Raw genomic sequence first — 20,426 nt, 5'->3', positions numbered from 1 at the left:
ATGCTAGTATCAACAGAAGTGCTGGACTTGAAATCTTCGTGCTATTGTACATGGTCTATTTCTGTTTCAATGCCCAGATTACCGTAAGTCACCTATGGATTATATCACAAAGTGCACATTTTTAAGCCTCTCATTGTAAGAGAGACCCTCCATCCCATTTAATAATCTGGTCATCCACCTCTGAACCTAGCTCTCCTATATCCTTTATATCCTTGAGCCCCTTCTGCCAGGATTAGCACCCTTAGCTCTTGACCATATTCCCCTACAGGAACAACACCATACAGCAACATATCCAACTGCATGACAGGGATAAATACCAGCTATATTACCTATTCATCTGTTCTTAGAAAACAGACTATAAGAACTTTTGGAGCATTGTCATTACTAAATGCGAACTGTTTTAGAAATAACTGCAGATTTCCAAGTATAAAATTGCATGATACAAAAGCAAATACCTATATCCTCTTATGTACCTACAAACACACAATTTCTAAATCTATTTGTAACGATCAACACTCTTAACAATAAGAAGCTAATGCCCTGTTTGTTCCACTCTTTGGCTAAAATTTCTAATTTGACAAATGCACAAATGGAAATAGCTAATCTACAGAAAGTGAGTGAAGTTATGGCTTTTTGGCTTTTGTTATTACACATTTATTCTGCTTGGAAAATACACAGAATGATTCATACGACAGTGAAAGGCCATGCACTATGGTGGTTCTGAATGCTGCTATGTCCACTTCAGGTAGCATAATAACCTTTTTGTACACATCCTTAAAATGAAATGAATACTGTATATAGAAGCATTTTGAAGTTGAACGTAAAATGTAGTAAACATACTTAATTATTTCATGACAAGAGCTAAATGGGGTTATGAAAACAAAGTTGGTACAAATAAGCCCTATCAGGTTCCCACTTTGAGGCTCGAATTACAAACTGAAGGTTTTGGTAGAAGGAGTATTTATATGCAAACTTAAAGTGCGTGTCAATGCATGCTACCATAACTTACCCAATAATGACCAGGTGCTCTACATGTATGGTGCATGAATGTGGACTTTAAACCTGCTGTAAATGTACAGCATAGGTTTAGAGCTCCAGCTGCGGCAATCTAGCAGGAGTAGGTCCAGTCCCTGGCTGACGCAAAAGAGAAGACAGTAGTGGTTTTCTACCACTTCTGCCTTCTCTTCTCCAGCATACATAACACTAAGTGAAAGCTATGAAGTGAATACAGGACTCAGATCAGCTCTGCCAGTGAATGTTGTCCGCAGAGGGGGGGTATTTGAAAGTGTAAAAAAATTTGGAAATGTAAATGCCCCTAAGAGGTTTTTTAAAGTGTGTGCAAAAATAAGTAAAAAAAAGGAAAAATAGAAAATGCCCATGCCAACTAATACCTGCCCCCATTCACACGGGGCTATATATCAAGCAAATGTCATAAATTAGGAAACCAATGTTCATAATTGTTTTGTGGTAATTTGAGGGGAAAAAACTTTTTTGCTGAATTTTCCCCAAATAAGTATAAGATTTGGGTAGTCCAACCAATAATAAAGTTAGGGCCATGAAAACACCTCTGGGGTCATTTATCAAACTAGTGTAAAGTAGAACTGGCTTAGTTGCCCATAGTAACCAATCCGATTCAACCTTTCATTTTCCAACTAAGCCAGTTCTGCTTTACACCAGTTTGATAAATGACCCCACATCTGCACAAAATCACAAAGAAGTGTCTGGCCGTTAAAGTGGCTTGCAAACTTTGAGATATTAATGACTTATGCTCTGAATAGTTAATCAATATTAGATCATTGAGGGTCTAACCCCAACACACCAATGATCTTCTGTTTGAGGCAGCCACAGTGCTGGTAACATGACATTAGATGGAGCTAGAAGTAGAAGGCTCCACGTTCAGTAACTCGGCTCTCAGAATGAGACCTCACTGATCGGATATCAATGACCAGAGTATATAAACACCTGGAAAGTCAGCTCAACTTCCTGGCAAAAAACAAAACAAAACCTGAAAACCAAAGAATGCTGCAAAAATCTGCATAACAAACTTATTGGAAAAAAAAGTTAAGGGTTGGTAGCAGGTCATTGAATATCCCTCCGATCAGTCATAAAAACAATATAGCATATGGTAAATGTAGCAGGATGTCAAAGTGACTCTACAAGGAGGGCACTAGATAGGGGGGTCTCCTAGAGTTCTCTGATAACTATAAAAGGGAGACAGGATTTTATGGCTCAAGTACAATGACTGTACAATAAGTAATAAGTAGGTACAGTACTTTTCCAAAAACAACTAAATGAAGTTTAAAGTACAAAGCCATTATTAAAAATGTATAAGATACCCACAACAGTGTTATAAATATGACGGATGCTGAAATCAGGTCGCTTTTGTTTTATTCATACATATATTAAATATACCAAAATATCATGAAATCTTTTCAGGGAAAACCTGTAATCTGCCAGAAAATTTTGACTTAGCTGACGTCTTATTTTCCAGCAAGAAAACAACCTAAACATTAAAAGGTTTTTCCATCTCAGACACAAAGAGTGGCGTGCTTTCCATTTAGTTCTATGGGAGTTCCGAAAATATGTTAGTGAGCACGCGGCTATTTTTAGAAATCCCATAGCCATGAATGGAGAGTGTGTAGCCTCCTCTCCACTCAGCACTATGAGACTACCAGGAGTAGCTGAGCCAGTGCTTGGCTATTTTCAGAACTCCCATAGCGGTCAATGGAAGGTGGCTGTGCTTGCACAGTGCACTCTCCTTCACTACAGGGGTCATTCTGGAGATAGGAGCAGGTCCCACAGGTGACCTATCTGACATTTGTGACATATCTTAGCGATAAGCCAACAATGTCTGAGATGGGAATACCACTTTAAGACAAAGATACATGTTAATGTCCTGGAGGCCAGATGCCAATCAATTTAAAAGATTTTGGCTGAACTAGAAAGTAACTGTTCACTCACGAACGAGAGCTTGGACAGTTGTATGTACAGTACATAAAAGAATAGAGAAAACATCCAGTGCTCATGTATGCAAAGCTGCTATATCCATAAAAATTAAAGACTGCAATTGTTTTAAGATAACACTGCTAAGCACTATCTTAAATTTGCTTTCCAAAGATGATTCTTCGTTATATCCAAAATAATTGAATACCAAAAACTGCCATACATTTTTAATAAATCTACTGGATCTCCAAAGTTCTTCCACATTAATTTGCAAGATAACATTACATTAAGATTAACACTGCTTGCAAGTGCCGGTCTACAAAGGTGGAAATTGACATGTCTCTGGAGGAAATTCTATTTTTGCTGGAGCGAATATGAGCGTCTTTAATTTAAATCTGCGAGCAGACAGGGCGTGTTATTAGTGCCTGCTGTGAGCTGTCTGGAAGACTGTCTGCCTCTGTGCTGTGTAGAGAGATAACTCTTCTCAGGGCAGCCTGTTAATGAGTCAATTCCTGCACATAGACTACAAACAAATCTCAGTTCTGACATATATTACAAAATTTCTGCATTTGGAGTATTTATGTTTTATTTTTTTTCAACAAATTAGGAAGACAGTTTACTTACTATCTGCAATGAACTTTTCTAAATTGAGATTCTTCATTGGCGCTATTAAATAGTATTCCACAATATAGTTATTACTTTGTATTATAGAAATGTACTATTTTAGCATTACTATGATAGCCAGTTTTACTCAAGCAGGGTAACACAGGACACTTAATATATAGGTAGGACTTATTAGGGCTAACATCTCATAAGCCAAATATATTACAAGGTGCCTCTTCTGAACGATTGTGATGCATAAAAACAGCTGTGATCTGGCATAGAAGGTGCACTATAATTTAAGGCAGTTTCTAGCCTGAATTGCAATAAATCTGTTGGTGTGAAAATGGAAAGAAATTACTTATCTTGAAACTTAAACGTGCCAACATTTTTAACTTTTTTTTTTTTTTACCCCAGAAAACTGACTGAGGTTACACAATAAATTCCACGTATTTTCTTTCATTTGAAATACCTGTTCTCTACAGCTAATGAAGAAAATCTAAGAATAAGGAAATGTCACATGAGCCAGCCTCCCCTGATGCCATATTATCAACACAGGTTACACCGCTGAAGAAGGTCCACTTGGACCGAAACGTTCAGTGTTGTACTGTGAAAAAATAATTTTAAAAATATCTGCATCAGAAATCCTTTTGATGTCTTTGAAAAGGACAATAAACTATATCTCTATTTGCAAGATATCACTGTAGTGCAGCGATTTTTCTTTACTTATTTTCTAAGCAAAGAACTGTGGAGAAACTTCTGGCTCATTCCTTGGCACTGAGAGTGCATAGCAAGGCCAGACTAGAAAAAAGTCTTCAATCTGTTAAGATCTCTATTGCTTCTGACATATTTTTGGAGTATAAAAATCCTTAACAATTATAGTGTTCCATTACTTTTTAATTTAACATTATATTTTAAAGAGTAAGTATTGTTTCAAAAAACTTCTAACATATTATGATAACAAGTCAATTATTTTGATCAGTTGGGGTTTATAGAATTTGGGTTTTGGCTCTGGCATCTTTTTTTCTCTCCTAAGAGCTATGTGTAGTAAATAACAGAAAAAAAGATATAAAACAAAGATAAAAACATCCTACACAATATGATAAATGAATATGCAGATGTGCATGGCTACATTTATGAAAAAAAATCACAGAAAATAAATAATAATGCACTCATACAATAGATGCAAGCATTATATATGGACTAATCCCTCATTCTGATATAATAAAATCTGAGACTCTTAGCCAATATATTTTGATGAAAACGCTTCTGTGCCCGCCTACACCCGCCAAGGTGGTCTTAGTCAGGCAGGTCCTACTCTAAACCTACCTATGCCATTGGGCATCTATGTTCAGGAAAGCAGACCCTGCACATATAGTGTGCTGCTCCCATCAACCGATGAGAGGAGAAGCAAGCGCAGCTATATGTACCACTTAATCATGGTGGTCTGTTTGATAGGAAGGGCAAAAGTGCAAAATATTGCATAAAAGTAAAATAAAAAATAATATATATATATATATATTTATACTAATATGCAAGTACACAGTATATAAAATCAGAGCGATCCATTATGATTAGTGATACAGTTTAAACAATTATTTTTAACACTGCTTGATGTAATGTTCTAATTACTGATTATGCCAAAACAGACAAAAAATCAATTTGGACATAATCAGTAACTGGAACAGTTACTCATGCATAAGTAAGGGGGCGTGTTTCCCGAAATGTCGAGTGGAGGGGAGAAGGATGGAGTGATGTACAGCTCAGCACCCCTCATGGTGTATACGCTTATTGAACATTTTATATTTTAGAAATACTCAATAAAATAAATGAAGGTGAACTACCTGCGGTTTGTGAGTATGAATTAAGAAGCTCACTATATCATATGCTATACCAAGTGGTTAAAAGTGATCCCAGGTTTGCTTATTTAAAGGTTTCCTGTGATTGCCATGGGAATGGTGGAGCTCCCTATGCAAAAAGGGCAATTATACGGGTGGCGATTGTGGATTGATTTTGTGGATGTTATTTAAGCCACATGATGAACAGATGATGAACTCAAAAATTTAAAGTAAAAGTTCTGTAAGTCAATCACTTATATCTACCCAAAAATGGCACAATTTAAAAATACAACTCTTCCCACAAACAAAAAACAATTCCTCATATAGCTACATTTACAGAGAAATTGAACGGTCCTGATTGCCGAAATATACCACATCCTAACGAGGTTAAAATACAGTAGATGTATAAGCAGAACTAATTTCTCTGTCATCCAGTCAGCCAGATCATCCACAACCCTCCTGCTTTCTGTACTCCCAGGTGGTCAAGCAAAGCGAGAGAAACAGAGAGCAAGAATACTGTCACGACCCTTGGCCATGGTCGTGACTCTTGTGGCCGCATGTAGTTGCCTGCGGTCTTGGTGTTGTTGTCAATCACAGTTGAGGGCTATAGTATGTTGCCTCACCTGTGGTTTCCGCTGGCAACATTGGGTATGTGGCAGCAGAGCAGCCTGAGCGGTGCTAGGCAGCTTGCTGCAGTAGGCATGCGGTTGCACCTGGCAACCTCTCCTTATAGGTGTGCCTTTTATCAGTGTGCATGGGGTGTTATATGTGTTGTGTGCACTTCCCCTTTAAGTTGTTCTTCCCTTCCTGGTGTTGGAAGGGTTAACTTCCTTCCTAGGGTGTGTGTGCACTGGGTGTGTCTGTCTGTGGGTGTGGCTACTTGGCCCTATAAAGCCTTAGTTGAAGGCAGTAGTCAGAGAGGGTGCTTCAGCCATGCTTGCTGGAGACATCCTCCTGGTTATTTACCATCTGCCAGTGAGGGCCACCCTGGTGGTCATAAAACTTTATGTCTGGTGTTAGTTTATGGTTTATGTGTTATTGCAGCATATGGTTTACTGGGTTCCCGTGTGATGTCTGTTGTGTGCTGTGTCCTTGGTGTTTGTTGTGGATAACAGCACTTCCACGTGGGTTCCAGGTTGTGTGTCTGTGGCAGTTAAGTGTGGTACTAGTCTCACTTACCTGTCAATACCATATGTCTGTTTATGTTCTCCTTTTCTATGTAGCTTGGCCAGTGAGACTCCTGTTCCTCCGTGTCTAGGAGAAATGGGTCGTCTTACCCAGCTCCTAGCTTAGGGACCTGCAGGGGGTTAGTAGGGACCCGAGGTTCCGGAGCATGAGTCCTCCTACCTTCAAGGTCGGCTCATGCCGCTAGGAGTTAGGGTCAAATTAGGGATGTTTAGGAGGCGACCAGGTCCCTAATTCTCTGTCCTGGCCTTGCAGCGACTCCATCTGCTGATACCGCATGGCTGAGGGTTTTCCCCATCCTCAGCTGTGACAAATACATGCTTGATTCTATTTCTGTGAGTATGAAATACAATCAGGTATCAGTGACCAAATGTTCAATTGTCCATGAAGGATTTTGTTTAGATATACCAAAATCTTCACACTCATTTTACAGCTTATAAATTGAAGGGATTGGCCACTTTATAAGGATATGACCATACAACGCATGCTTTAGCAAAATAAACCCATAGCATGCTTTTAACTCATCTGAGCTGCTGTTAAGAATTCCCCCTCGGTTTATGGTGACATCCTCCTCTGCGCAGGTGTTGAACAATGTCTGAATTTGAGTGCATGTGCAGAAGAGGAAGCAGCTATGGACAACTAAGAAAGCACCATTTTGCTTCTGATGGACAGGGCAGCTAGGGAACATCATGGTTTACATAGCTTATGGATGGCCAGTGGGGGAATTCTTAACAGCAGCTGTGCTGTGGATTTATTGTGCCACATCATGCACTGTATAGCCAGTTAAGGTATATACTTATAAACTGGTGAATGCTTTTAAGCATAATAGCCGTAGTAAATCATACCTATCCTCATAATTAAAACATACATTTATAATCGCATAAATCAATATAACATGTGAATATACAGGATCTAACATTTCCCAGCTTGCGGGCTTGCTCTAAATATTCAGCCACCCCAAAAATGTAGTCTATAAAAACAGGAAGGAGGAGGGGAGGAAGCTGCTGTTTTTTAGTCCATGTTTTAGTCAAACAAAATGAGGTGGATAATGTAGAACAGACAGAACCGTAAAGCTAGGATTACTGTACAAAGATATATAAAACCTATATCTAAGTTGCAGAGGATCCAACATTCAAAATAGGTCAGAAACAATGGTGACCTCCTCCTCCTCCATGCACAATGGCCTCTGCAGAGGTCACAGAGCATGTCTAGCACACCCAGTGAACATCTCATGTCTACTGAGTATGTCTATGGTCCATGTTGCTGTAAAGCATATCTCTAAATTATGTTAATGACAGCTCAGGAAAGATGGCCGGCCTCATAATCATGTACAGGTAAAAAAATAAAAACAGATTACAAAAAATAAATATATTTCACTGGAAGGTTTTAATTAGCAAATACAAATATGTAGGTGAAAAATGTCCTGTAAATCAAGCAGGTTAGTTTACAGCTGTGAAACACTTCTGTTGTACTGGATCTATAAAGGATTAATGAAGGTAAACATTCTGTCAATGAGTTAATCTTTACTTACTAAACAGATGGCAACAGAGGGCCTGTGACCTTCTCTTCATGGTATCATCTGCTCCTTCGTGTCCTCTAGTTTACTCTTCATACTGTCTAGAAGACATGAAAACTGAGCATCAGTTTCAGTAATTATCATTTCAAAGTTACCTTTATTCTATAAAAATGCCAGGTACACAGTCTTGGTATTCTAATCAAAACATTTCACACAAGTTGAAAATTCACAAAAGGTTCATACCCTCAAAATCTAGACAACCTAACTTAAAGAGGTTAACCTATGATAAATGTAAAAAAGGAAAATCAAAAATCATACAGTATACTGTAGTACAATATCTTTCTAACAAAGAACCAGCCTATACCTCGTATGGATCCAGAGATCTTCCAACTTATTGCTCCAATTGCTCTGCTAGATTTTTTTTGAAGCTGGAAGCTAAATGGGTGTGTGATTTCTCTGGGAGCATGTCCTTTCTGCTGCATCTCTTTCCCTGTAAGTGTCACAGCTTCTAGCAGTAGATGGCAGTTAAAGTATGAAACTAAACATGTGCGACCACCTCAGTGATGCTACTGATTTAAAATAAAAATAAGGACAAACTGCATGGATTGTTATACAGACAGATTTTATTGAATAACCCAATGGTTACACTACATTTTTATTTACATGGAATTACTAACATATTCAAATCCAGTTGCTGGTTTTAAAAATGTAGAATAGTATTCCAGGCACAAGTCTGGAAGTACTCTGGAATTACTGCAGAAAATTCTATTTTTTTTATATCATTCAAACATTTATTTTGGCAAATAACTTCAGAGATGCAGTTTTTTTGCTTTTAAAGAGTATCTATCACCATGGTGAACCGTATTAAACTGGCATACTGCCTGGTAGGGTAGATTATGGGGACTAAAATGAGCCCCTTTTCTTCACAATCAGCATTAACAATGTAGAAAAATTATTATTTTTAGTTATATATGGAGCACTGGAGGGACTGGCCTAGTCCTTTGGAGCACTGCTTCACCTCTTCCTCTCCTTGTTTCCACTTCCCCTCCCAGTGAGTTGTTCAGGGTCAGGCATCCTGATTGGTCTTATGCTTGCCTCTAAAATCTTGCGCACGCACTAATGGCAGGGCCATTAGCACATGTGCAGTAAAGATCTCATAGCGAAGACGATCACAAGAGATCATGTGCTGTTTTTTGGTCGATTCACCTGCCTCCAAAAATGTAACTAAAATAAAAAGTCATACATACCCCAAAATGGTATTTAAACACTACAGTTTGCCCTTGCACACAAAAAAATACCCGTTCACAGTTCCAAAGACAGAAATAGAAAAAAATGGAATTCAGTGATGAAAATAATTTTTTCAGAGTTTTTTTTTTTACATTTTTTTCTTAAGTATTAATACTGTGACAAAGCGAGGGTTTTGTCTGGGAAGGCAGGCATTTTCCTCTCAACATGTGCGGCTGGGCAGCCAGGTGAGGTCAAATACCAGACCGGAGTGCCTCACCTGACTGTCCTTAAATAGGCAGCTGGGCTCAGCAGCTGACTCCCTGTGTTGGGATCTGAGGTTTTGTGCCGGACTGGAGGGCTGAGACCCATGTGCAGGGGGAACAGAACCCTAAAGCCTGCTGTGGACTACTGGAGGCAGAACTGCCAAAAGGAGACTTGTGCAATATGAATTTTCCATTGTGTGGGAATTAACACCAAAGACTGCAAAGTGACATGTTGCTCTGTGCAAACTGAACTTGCCATTTGTGTGTGAATTTACCACAAAGACTGCAAAGTGACGTGTTGTTTTGTGCAACTGCCACAAGTTTGAATAAACACTGAAGTTAGAGTTAAGAACCTGTATTTTGCCTCTGTACTGCGTCCACTTACCCTATCTACTAGAGCGAAACCCCACATATGTAAGAAAAACTATAAAACTTGGTATTGCTGTAATTGTTCTAACCCAAATAAAGGTAATGTGCCTTTTTATCCCAAATTGTTCATCACATGGATTAAAACCATTCCATCTTTAGTAATTATGTTAAAAATTCCAGTGTGGTATGCCGCATTACAACTAACGCGTTTCAATCATGGCACCTATCTTAATCATGGCATGATGGTCTTTTTTTTTACCACACTATAAAGTCTGTAAAAGTGAAACCCATAAAACAATGCAACAATTGCATTTAGTCCAATTCTACAGAATGAATAACTTTTTTCCTGATTACCAGTACATAATATGGAGTACAAAATAATGTCATTAGAATATACAACTTGTCACATAATACATAAAACCTCATATGGCTATGTAAATGGCAAAAAAAATAAAAAGTTATGGCTCTTGAAAGACAGGGAGGAAAAAATAAAAACAAGAAAAAATAGAATTGGATGAGGCAGGAATTGGATAGCTACAATCAGACAGTTGAGCAACTGATGAGCTGCATCCATTATGGAAGCGCTCATTAGTACCGGGGGACCGGGAAGCGGTAAAGGCTTTGTACTCACTGCTTCCTGGTCCTCAGCTGTCGGCTGTGCAGGGCTGCGAACAGCGTGAGGTGCTCTGTGACGTCACACTGTGTGAGGCTTCACAGCACAGTCGACAGCAGGAGGATGCAGATCATGCTGGAGGAGAGGAGCGTCGTCGTCCAGGAGCAGGTGATGTAAGTAGTTTTTTTTATTTAATATTTATGAGGCTGATGGAAACTTCTGGGTGCTGGTGAGAGGCACTGGGGGCTGATGAAGAGGCTGCTGGGGGCTGATGAGAAGCTACTGGGGGCTGATGAAAGGCTACTGGGGGCTGCTATAAGGCTACTGAGGGCTGCGATGAGGCTAATGGGGGCTGGCATAAGGCTACTGGGGGCTGCTATAAGGCTACTGGGGGCTGCTATAAGGCTAATGGGGGCTGCTATGAGGCTTTTGGGGGCTGCTATGAGGCTACTGGGGGCTGCTATGAGGCTACTGTGGGCTGCTGTGATGTTACTGGGGGCTGATATGAGGCTACTGGGGGCTGATATGAGGCTACAGGGGGCTGACATGAGGCTATTGGGGGCTGATGAGAGGCATGGGGCTCTTATCTGAGGTCTGATTGGGGGTGATTCATATTGAGGTCTGAGCTGAGGTCTGATTGGGGGTCTTATCTGAGGTCTTATTGGGGTCTTATTAACATTGGGGATCTTATTGGGGCTGTTAGCTGAGGTCTGATTAACATTGGGGGTCTGATTGGTGGTCTCACCTGAGGTATAATGAAACATATTTTTTTCTTATTGTCCCCCTCTAAAACCTAAGTGCGTCTTATAGGGCAGAAAATATGGTAATTTCCAGTCTTCTCTTTTTCTGTACCCCATACTCTTTATCAATATCCTTTCCTACTCCTTGGTGAAACTTGATGGACATATGTATTTTTTCAGCTGAACTATATAACTATGAAAGAAGAGTGGACTGATTTTAATTTGATGAGCTGTCCACTTGTGTTATAGTCATGATGTTACAGTTATAGATATAAGAACATTTTATAGATTGAGTCTGACTTCTGGACGTTCCTATCCAATGTTAAAAGGGGGCAAACTTTACTCACAGCTCCCAATCCCTAGATCCCTCCACAGATGGTACTACAAAGATCAAGCTGATCCCAAACAACATCACTTTCCACTCTACAGTTAGCCATTGTTACCATGGAAAGAAAAGAAAAAAGGTCCCCTTTTCAGACCCTATTTATAGGCATACAGTTCTTTAATAAGAAAAATTTAGCAGAAAGGTATAACTTTGCCATATCCATATTCACATGCTGTGATAGTTACAGGGAGAGAGATGCACCCACCCCCTCCCTAAAAAAAAGGGCACGCCTCTGAGCTTCCAGCCTGAATCTAGCACAGCAAAGAGAGCAATGAATGGGGAGATCTCTGGATCAATGTGAGGCACAGGGCTAGTTTTAGTTTTAAGAGATTGTCATGTACCGTATGATGTCTCATTTAATTTTTTATATGAAGTCATATCAATACCCCGTTAAAACCTATGTACGACTTTGAAAAAAAATAATCATTGATTTTGGACATATATTTAGAGTATGCTAAGAAAATTCAGTGGACCAGGGGCATACATAGAAATCACTGGGCCCCAAAGAAAGAATTTTTAAATTAGGCCCCCATGCCCCATTCATAGCCCCTCCCACTAACCTTTCCTGCTCAGTATATACAGCAGTGTACTGATATGTGAGATATGAGGTATAAACTACAGCTAGTGCCTCACATATCAGTCCACTGCTGTATATACTATATACCTGTACACACTGAATCTATTATACCTTGTACTTAACATATAGTATATACAGCAGTGTACTGATATATCTGTACACACTATATCTGTTAAACCTCATACCTTACATATCAGTACACTGCGGGATATACTATATATCTGTACATACTGCATCTATTATACCTCATACCTCACATGTCAGTACACTGCTGTATACACTATATATCTGTACACACTGCATCTCTGATACTTTGTACCTAATATATCAGTACACTGCTGTATATACTATATATCTGTACACACTGCTCCCATTATACCTCGTTCCTCCCATATCAAAACACTGCTGTTTATACTATATATCTTAACATACTGCATCAATTGTACCTTGTACCTGATATATCAGTACACTGTTGTATACAATATATTTATTACCACTTTTATATATCTATATATTATATAGATGTATAATAATATATATTAACATTACCACACAACTACTCTTACCTTATGTATCTCACACAATAACCATAATATTTAACTGACCACATACTGTATATATGTACACACTGCATCTATTATACTGTATAGTATATATATATATATATATATATATATATATATACACATATATATGTATACAGTCAGGTCCATAAATATTGGGAAATCGACACAATTCTAACATTTTTGGCTCTATACACCACCACAATGCATTTGAAATGAAATTAACAAGATGTGCTTTAACTGCAGACTGTCAGCTTTAATTTAAGGGTATTTGCATCCAAATCAGGTGAACGGCGTAGGAATTACAACAGGTTGCATATGTGCCTCCCACTTGTTAAGGAACCAAAAATAATGGGACAATTGGCTTCTCAGCTGCTCCATGGCCAGGTGTCTGTTATTCCCTCATTATCCGAATTACAATGAGCCGATAAAAGGTCCAGAGTTAATTTCAAGTGTGCTATTTGCATTTGGAATATGTTGCTGTCAACTCTCAAGATTAGATCCAAAAAGCTGTCACTATCAGTGAAGCAAGCCATCATTAGCCTGAAAAAAACAAAACAAACCCATCAGAGAGATAGCAAAAACATTAGGCGTGGCCAAAACAACTGTTTGGAACATTCTTAAAAAGAGGGAACACACCAGTGAGCTCAGCAACACCAAAAGACCCAGAAGACCACGGAAAACAACTGTGGTGGATGACGAATAATTATTTCCCTGGTGAAAAAAAACCTTCACAACAGTTGGCCAGATCAAGAACACTCTCCAGGAGGTGAATTCTGAATTGTTTCGGGCAATATTATCTGCTCATATTCAGCCAAATGCTTCAGAACTCATTGGACGACGCTTCACAGTGCAGATGGACAATGACCCAAGGCATACTGCAAAAGCAACCAAAGAGTTTTTTAAGGGAAAGAAGTGGAATGTTATGCAAAGGCCAAGTCAATAACCCGACCTGAATCCGATTGAGCATGCATTTCACTTGCTGAAGACAAAACTGAAGGGAAAATGCCCCAAGAACAAGCAGGAACTGAAGACAGTTGCAGTAGAGGCCTGGCAGAGCATCACCAGGGATGAAACCCAGCATCTGGTGATGTCTATGCATTCCAGACTTCAGGCTGTAATTGACTGCAAAGGATTTGCAACCAAGTATTAAAAAGTTAAAGTTTGATGTATGATTATTATTCTGTCCCATTACTTTTGGTCCCTCAACAAGTGGGAGGTGGAAGGCACATATGCAAACTGTTGTAATTCCTACACCGTTCACCTGATTTAGATGTAAATACCCTCAAATAAAGCGGACAGTCTGCAATTACAGCACATCTTGTTTGTTTCATTTCAAATCCATTGTGGTGGTGTATAGAGCCAAAAATGTTAGAATTGTGTTGATGTCCCAATATTTATGGACCTGGCTGTATATATATATATATATATATATATATATATACAGAGAGAGATAAGTGTACTGAAGTGAGAAGTACAAAGCATAATAGTATAAACCAGGGGTGTCAAACTCAAATTCATCGGGGGGCGCATCAGCAGTTTGGTCACCGTCAAATGGCCGGTTGTATCGGACTTATGGGGGATCTGTGGGTGACACTTATGGGGGATCTGTGGGTGACACTTATGGGGGATCTGTGGGTGACACTTATGGGGGATCTGTGGGTGACACTTATGGGGGATCTGTGGGTGACACTTATGGGGGATCTGTGGGTGACACTTATTGGACTCTCTGGATGGCACTGTTATGAGGATCTGTGTATGACAGTTATGGGGGGGATCTGTGGATGACACATATATAGCATCTTATGCTATGTGTCATCCACAGATCCCCTCCATAAGTGTCCCTGTAGTGTATGACCCTCAATACATGGCTGGGGGCCGGCATCTGCTTTTATAATGACAGCGGGGCCCGTGCAGTGACTGTATTCCACTACACGGGCCCCGCTCACTGTATAATCACATCTCTAATAGTAAATTGTTGTGCATATAATCACATAATGAGCGCTGATTAGTACTTACAACTACAAGCGCTCGCCGCTCGGTAGGTAGGAGGGAGGAGGCAGGCCGAGAGGACAGGCGCTGGCAGCATGAGTCATACGTCATGCGCCCACGCCGCCTGCTTCATTCATAAAGTGGGCGGCGCGTGACGTATGACTCACACTGCCAGTGCCCATCCTCCCAGTCTGCCTCCTCCCTCCTCTCGGCGAGCGCTTGTAGTTTTAAGTACCGGTAATACACAGCGCTCCTTATGCGATTTATTATCACTTCCTGCAGGGGCCGTCTGCAGGAAGTGATAATAAAAGGTGAAGGCTGGCGGCCGGCGGCGGCTATGCGGGCCACATGACGAGGTCTGGCAGGCCGGATTCGGCCCGCGGGCCTTGTGTTTGACACCCGTGGTATAAACGATGCAGTTTGTGCAGATATATGTGGTCAGTTAAATATTATGGTTATTGTGTGAGGTACATGAGGTAATAGAGGTTGTAACTCTCTGCAGTGCTATATATGAGTGACATATTAGTAAAAATAGGGAATGGGAGGGGGCAAATGAAGAGAAAGTAGGAGGACCTCCTCTTACCACTCCATTTTTGTCCAGTGGAGAGTTCATCCTGCTGTTCTTCTCCATGTTGTTCGGGGTTGAAGGACCTGTGATGATTTCCTTTACTAGATGCACAGGACCTGTGATGAAATCATCACAGGTCCTTCAGCTTTCTCCACTGATGATAGGGATAATATACTGGAGCTGGACAGTAATGAGTGTAATTTGGGGGGACAGGACCTTTGGTTCACTGTGGGCCCCTTTTCCCCACGAGCCCCATAGCAGCTGCATAGTCTGGTTCAAGACATACCATTTGCAAATACAGTATATGCAATGTATTTTTTTTCTAGTATAATGCAATCTTTCTACCTCCTACAGTGGTCAGATTACAATGATTTACGTGGCTTTTTTGTTAGTGACCGGATTTTACACGGTTTGCTACTTAATAGTCAATCAATCCCTGAGCCTACCTACCATGATGTCGAGTAACAGAAGCTAAATAGATTATTGAACATGGTCATGCTTAAAGAATCACTGTACTTACAACGGCAACCGTAGATTAACAAATCAAACAACTAAATGGGTACTTGACTGATATCTCTATAGCTATTTATTAAGAAAGCAACATGTCATTATAGAGATGTAATTGGAAATTCTAATTTAGTTACTGTCTATTTGTCTTAATCTTTCCTATTACCATGCTATATAACATTTACATAAGACGTATGACACAGAATGAAGCAGGAAGAACATGCATATTTATAGTCAACGCGACATATAGAACAATGGACCTGATGCCCTTGAATATTTCCTTTTGCAAACTCAAACTTCAATGATGCGGCATTCAGGAAAAGCAGTTTGACTATGGGCAGAGACCAGAGTAAAAACTGTTCTTATGCAGAGCAGTCACTGCTTACTAGCCCTTTAATATTCAGTAACACATTTATGAAGTTGTTCGCACCAGATCAGAGGGATCGGTAAGGGGGAACCTTTTTGTCTCAGGGAAAATATGCTGTTTATATCCTGGCTTTGCAACTCTCAGCTAAGCTGTATTCTGATAAAGAAATGTAGAACGGAAAGGAGAATTGTTTCCTTGGCAATTAATAAGAATTCTTGCAATGAACAGCATTCCCACGGGAGCATTCTACTTTTCCACTAAGTATCATAACTTAGTGGTCTGTGATTAGAGCATTGCTTTAATATAACAAAGATTTCTCCATAAATACATTGATTTCTGATAATACCAGCAGGCAATTACTGTCCTGATGTGGAGATGATGTCAGCTTGCACATATATATGGCACATGATGGGTTGGATTGCAAATAAAAATTGACTATTAATGGCTGTTATGCATGGCCGTAATCACACATATGCTTTAATACTTTGCAACCGTTTCCTGATGTGAAGAGCTATATCATCTTCCTGTCAGAACACATGTACGTTTAGCCAAGCATGCACACTAATGGGGGAGGGGGGCTGGAAAGATAGCTGTTGGCTGAACAAGAGTTGGACTAACAGGTACAGTGCCTTGCAAAAGTATTCACCCCCCTTAACTTTTTTTTGTGTTTTGGTGCCTCACAACCTGGAATTAACATGGATTGTTTGAGGATTTGCATAATTTAATTTACAGAACATGCCCACAACTTTGAAGATTTTTTTTTTTTATTATTATTGTGAGGCAAACAACAAATAGTACAAAATACCAGAAAAGGTCAATGTACATAACTATTCACCCCCCTAAAGTCAATACTTTATAGAGCCACCTTTTGCGGCAATCACAGCTCCAAGTCACTTTGGATAAGTCTCTATGAGCTTGCCACATCTTACCACTGGGATTTTTTCCTCCTTGCAAAACTGCTCCAGCTCCTTCAAGTTGGATGGTTTGCACTTGTGAACAGCAATCTTTAAGTCTGATGACAGATTTTCTATTGGATTGAGATCTGAGCTTTGACTAGGCCATTCCAACACATTTACATGTTTCCCAAGTGTTGCTTTAGCAGTGTATTTGGGGTCATTGTCCTGCTGAAAGGTGAACCTCCGTCCTAGCCTCAAATCACTCACAGAGTGGTACAGGTTTTGCTCAAGAATATACCTGTATTTAGCACATCCATCTTTCCCTCAATTCTGACCAGTTTCCTAGTCCCGGCTGCTGAAAAACATCCCCACAGCATGATGCTGCCACCACCATGTTTCACTGTGGGGATGGTGTTCTTTGGGTGATGTGTTGGGTTTGCGCCAGACATAGCGTTTTCTTTGAAGGTGGAAAAGGTAAATTTTAGTCTCATCAGACCATAGCACCTTCCTCCATAAATTTTGGGAGTCTACCACATGCCTTTTCGCAAACTCACAACGTGCCTTTGTTTTTAGCTGAAAGTAATGGCTGTCTTCTGGCCACTCTGCCATAAAGCCCAACTCTGTGGAGCGTATGGCTTATTGTCGTCCTATGTACAGATACTCCAGTCTCTGCTGTGGAACTCTGCAGTCTCTGCTACCTCTCTGATTAATGCCCTCCTTGCCCGATCTGTGAGTTTTCGTGGGTGCCGTCTCTTGGCAGGTAAGCTGTTGTCCTATGTTCTATCCATTTGGTTATGATAGATTTGTTGGTGCTCCTTAGGATCATCAAAGATTTGGTTATTTTTTTATAACCTAATCCTGACTTGTAATTCTCAACAACATTGTCCCTTACTTGATTGTAGAGTTCCTTGGTCTTCATGGCAGTGTTTGGTTAGTGATGCCTCTTGCTTAGGTGTTGCAGCCTCTGCAGCCTTTCAGAAAAGGTGTGTATATGTAATGACAGATCATGTGACACTTACATTGCACTAATGGACTCATTTCACTAATTATGTGACTTCTGAAGGCAATTGGTAGCACCAGAGGTTTTTTATGGGCTTCTTAACAAAGGGGGTGAATACATACGCACATGCCAACTTTCTGTTTTCTATTTCTAAACAATAGTTTTATTTATATATTTTCCTCATTTTACTTCACCAACTTAGACTGTTGTGTTCTGATCAATCACATAAAATTCAGATTAACAAAACATTGAACTTAAGGCTGTAATGTAACAAAATACGAAAAAAAAGTCAAGGGGGTGAATACTTTTGAAAGGCACTGTATTCTGTGAATATGGCCATACAAATGAGTGTATCTGGATTAACTTTGAAGGGACTGCAGTGTCCCAGCTCTCACACTGATTCCACCAATCATACACTGGTAGCTTATCCTAAGGATGGACCATCAATGTATATTCCTTAAAAAACTAAAATGCCATTTTAAATAGGTGGTAAGTGCCTTTAGTTGACATTCTTTACAGACAGTAGAGATGAGCAAATCGATTCTACACAAATCAAATTTGTTATGAATTTCCCAAAAGATTCTCATTTAGCCAAATTGCACAATTTTGTAAATAGTCACTCTGATATTACTAATTCTGTATTCGCATTTAAGAGCTTGAAAGGGGTAATATATGGTCCTAGGTGACCTCTGAATGTTGTTTTAAACTTTTCAGGGCAATCAGGGCACATTCTATTCAGAGTGAATTTATTCAGACCAAATGAAACCTTACGGCCAGTTCAAAAGAGTTGGACCTGAAACGAGTTTTATGAAATGTTCAAATGTCAGATAGTAAAGTAACTTAGTACGTGTTGGGAGGCTCCTAGCTCTAAATTCACATATAGGTAATCTGCATTATACTTTTGTTGCAAAGGAGAAGCAAAAATATATTTTACAGTATGTACAAACTCTTATTTTGTACAGTCATATCAATACAATGTCAGACGAAAATTGTGCACTTCATAAATATGTTACTATTTGCATGGCTAATGAACGACTTCTGATTGCAACATATGCAAATGGCCTTCATTTTAAACCTGTTAAGATTGCTTTCAAACCTTTCATCCCACCACATGAAAGGAAAAAGCTCTAGTTCCGAGAAGCTGTTACTCATTCCCTATTCTCTTTCAGAAGGATGTATTCATGGATAATTGCCGGAGAAAGCACAAAATTGCAAAACAGTTTTTGAACATTCGGAGACGCTAAACTGGCAGAATTAATTTACTGTACAAAACATCCCATGTGTTTTAAAAATTAGCATGGCAAGTCTCAAGTAATCTATTAAAACACAGATCTGTTAGGAATTATTAAAGGCATTTACTGTTCACTGGCATAAATAGATATCTCTATTATTTTCTAATGACAAAATAATTTGTTACAAGTTGTTTTACTGGGGGACCTGTTTCAAGGAAACATAAAGCTAAAAAAGGGGTTTATTAGATATTTTGCATCATTTACTCATGAATAGGGATGAGCGAACTCGAACTGTATAGTTCGGGTTCGTACCGAATTTTGGGGTGTCCGTGACACGGACCCGAACCCGGACATTTTCGTAAAAGTCCGGGTTCGGGTTCGGTGTTCGTCGCTTTCTTCGCGCTTTTGTGACGCTTTCTTGGCGCTTTTTGAAAGGCTGCAAAGCAGCCAATCAACAAGCGTCATACTACTTGCCCCAAGAGGCCATCACAGCCATGCCTACTATTGGCATGGCTGTGATTGGCCAGAGCACCATGTGACCCAGCCTCTATTTAAGCTGGAGTCACATAGCGCCGCCCGTCACTCTGCTCTGATTAGCGTAGGGAGAGGTTGCGGCTGCGACAGTAGGGCGAGATTAGGCAGATTAACTCCTCCAAAGGACTTGATTAACTGATCGATCTGCAGCTGTGGATCATTGAGCTGCTGATCCTCAATTGCTCACTGTTTTTAGGCTGCACAGACCGTTTGTCAGTCACATTTTTCTGGGGTGATCGGCGGCCATTTTGTGTCTTGTGGTGCGCCAGCACAAGCTGCGACCAAGTGCATTTAACCCTCAATGGTGTGGTTGTTTTTTGGCTAAAGCCTACATCAGGGTGAAGCTGTCACACCAAGTGCATTTAACCAGCAATAGTCTGTTCATTTTTTGGCCATATACAAAATCAGGGGCAAGCTGCGCCTGTCACCAAGTGCATTTAACCCTCAATGGTGTGGTTGTTTTTTGGCTAAAGCCTACATCAGGGTGAAGCTGTCACACCAAGTGCATTTA

The 20,426-nt window shown here is 39.9% G+C and overlaps 1 protein-coding gene across 1 annotated transcript in view; it reads right to left on the bottom strand.

Moving 5' to 3' along the window:
* Positions 1–20,426, bottom strand: part of TMEM108 (transmembrane protein 108) — a 287,581-nt gene that overhangs the window by 144,311 nt on the left and 122,844 nt on the right. Inside the window, exon 3 of the mRNA XM_044295635.1 lies at positions 8,098–8,183. Coding sequence (XP_044151570.1) covers positions 8,098–8,137 — 40 coding nt within the window. The 5' untranslated portion in view covers positions 8,138–8,183. The remainder of the gene's footprint in view (positions 1–8,097; positions 8,184–20,426) is intronic.

The sequence above is a fragment of the Bufo gargarizans genome, chromosome 5, assembly GCF_014858855.1.
Source record: "Bufo gargarizans isolate SCDJY-AF-19 chromosome 5, ASM1485885v1, whole genome shotgun sequence".
NCBI lineage: Eukaryota > Metazoa > Chordata > Amphibia > Anura > Bufonidae > Bufo > Bufo gargarizans.
Note: the sequence above shows the minus strand (reverse complement) of the source record. Positions and strands in the feature narration are given on the sequence as shown.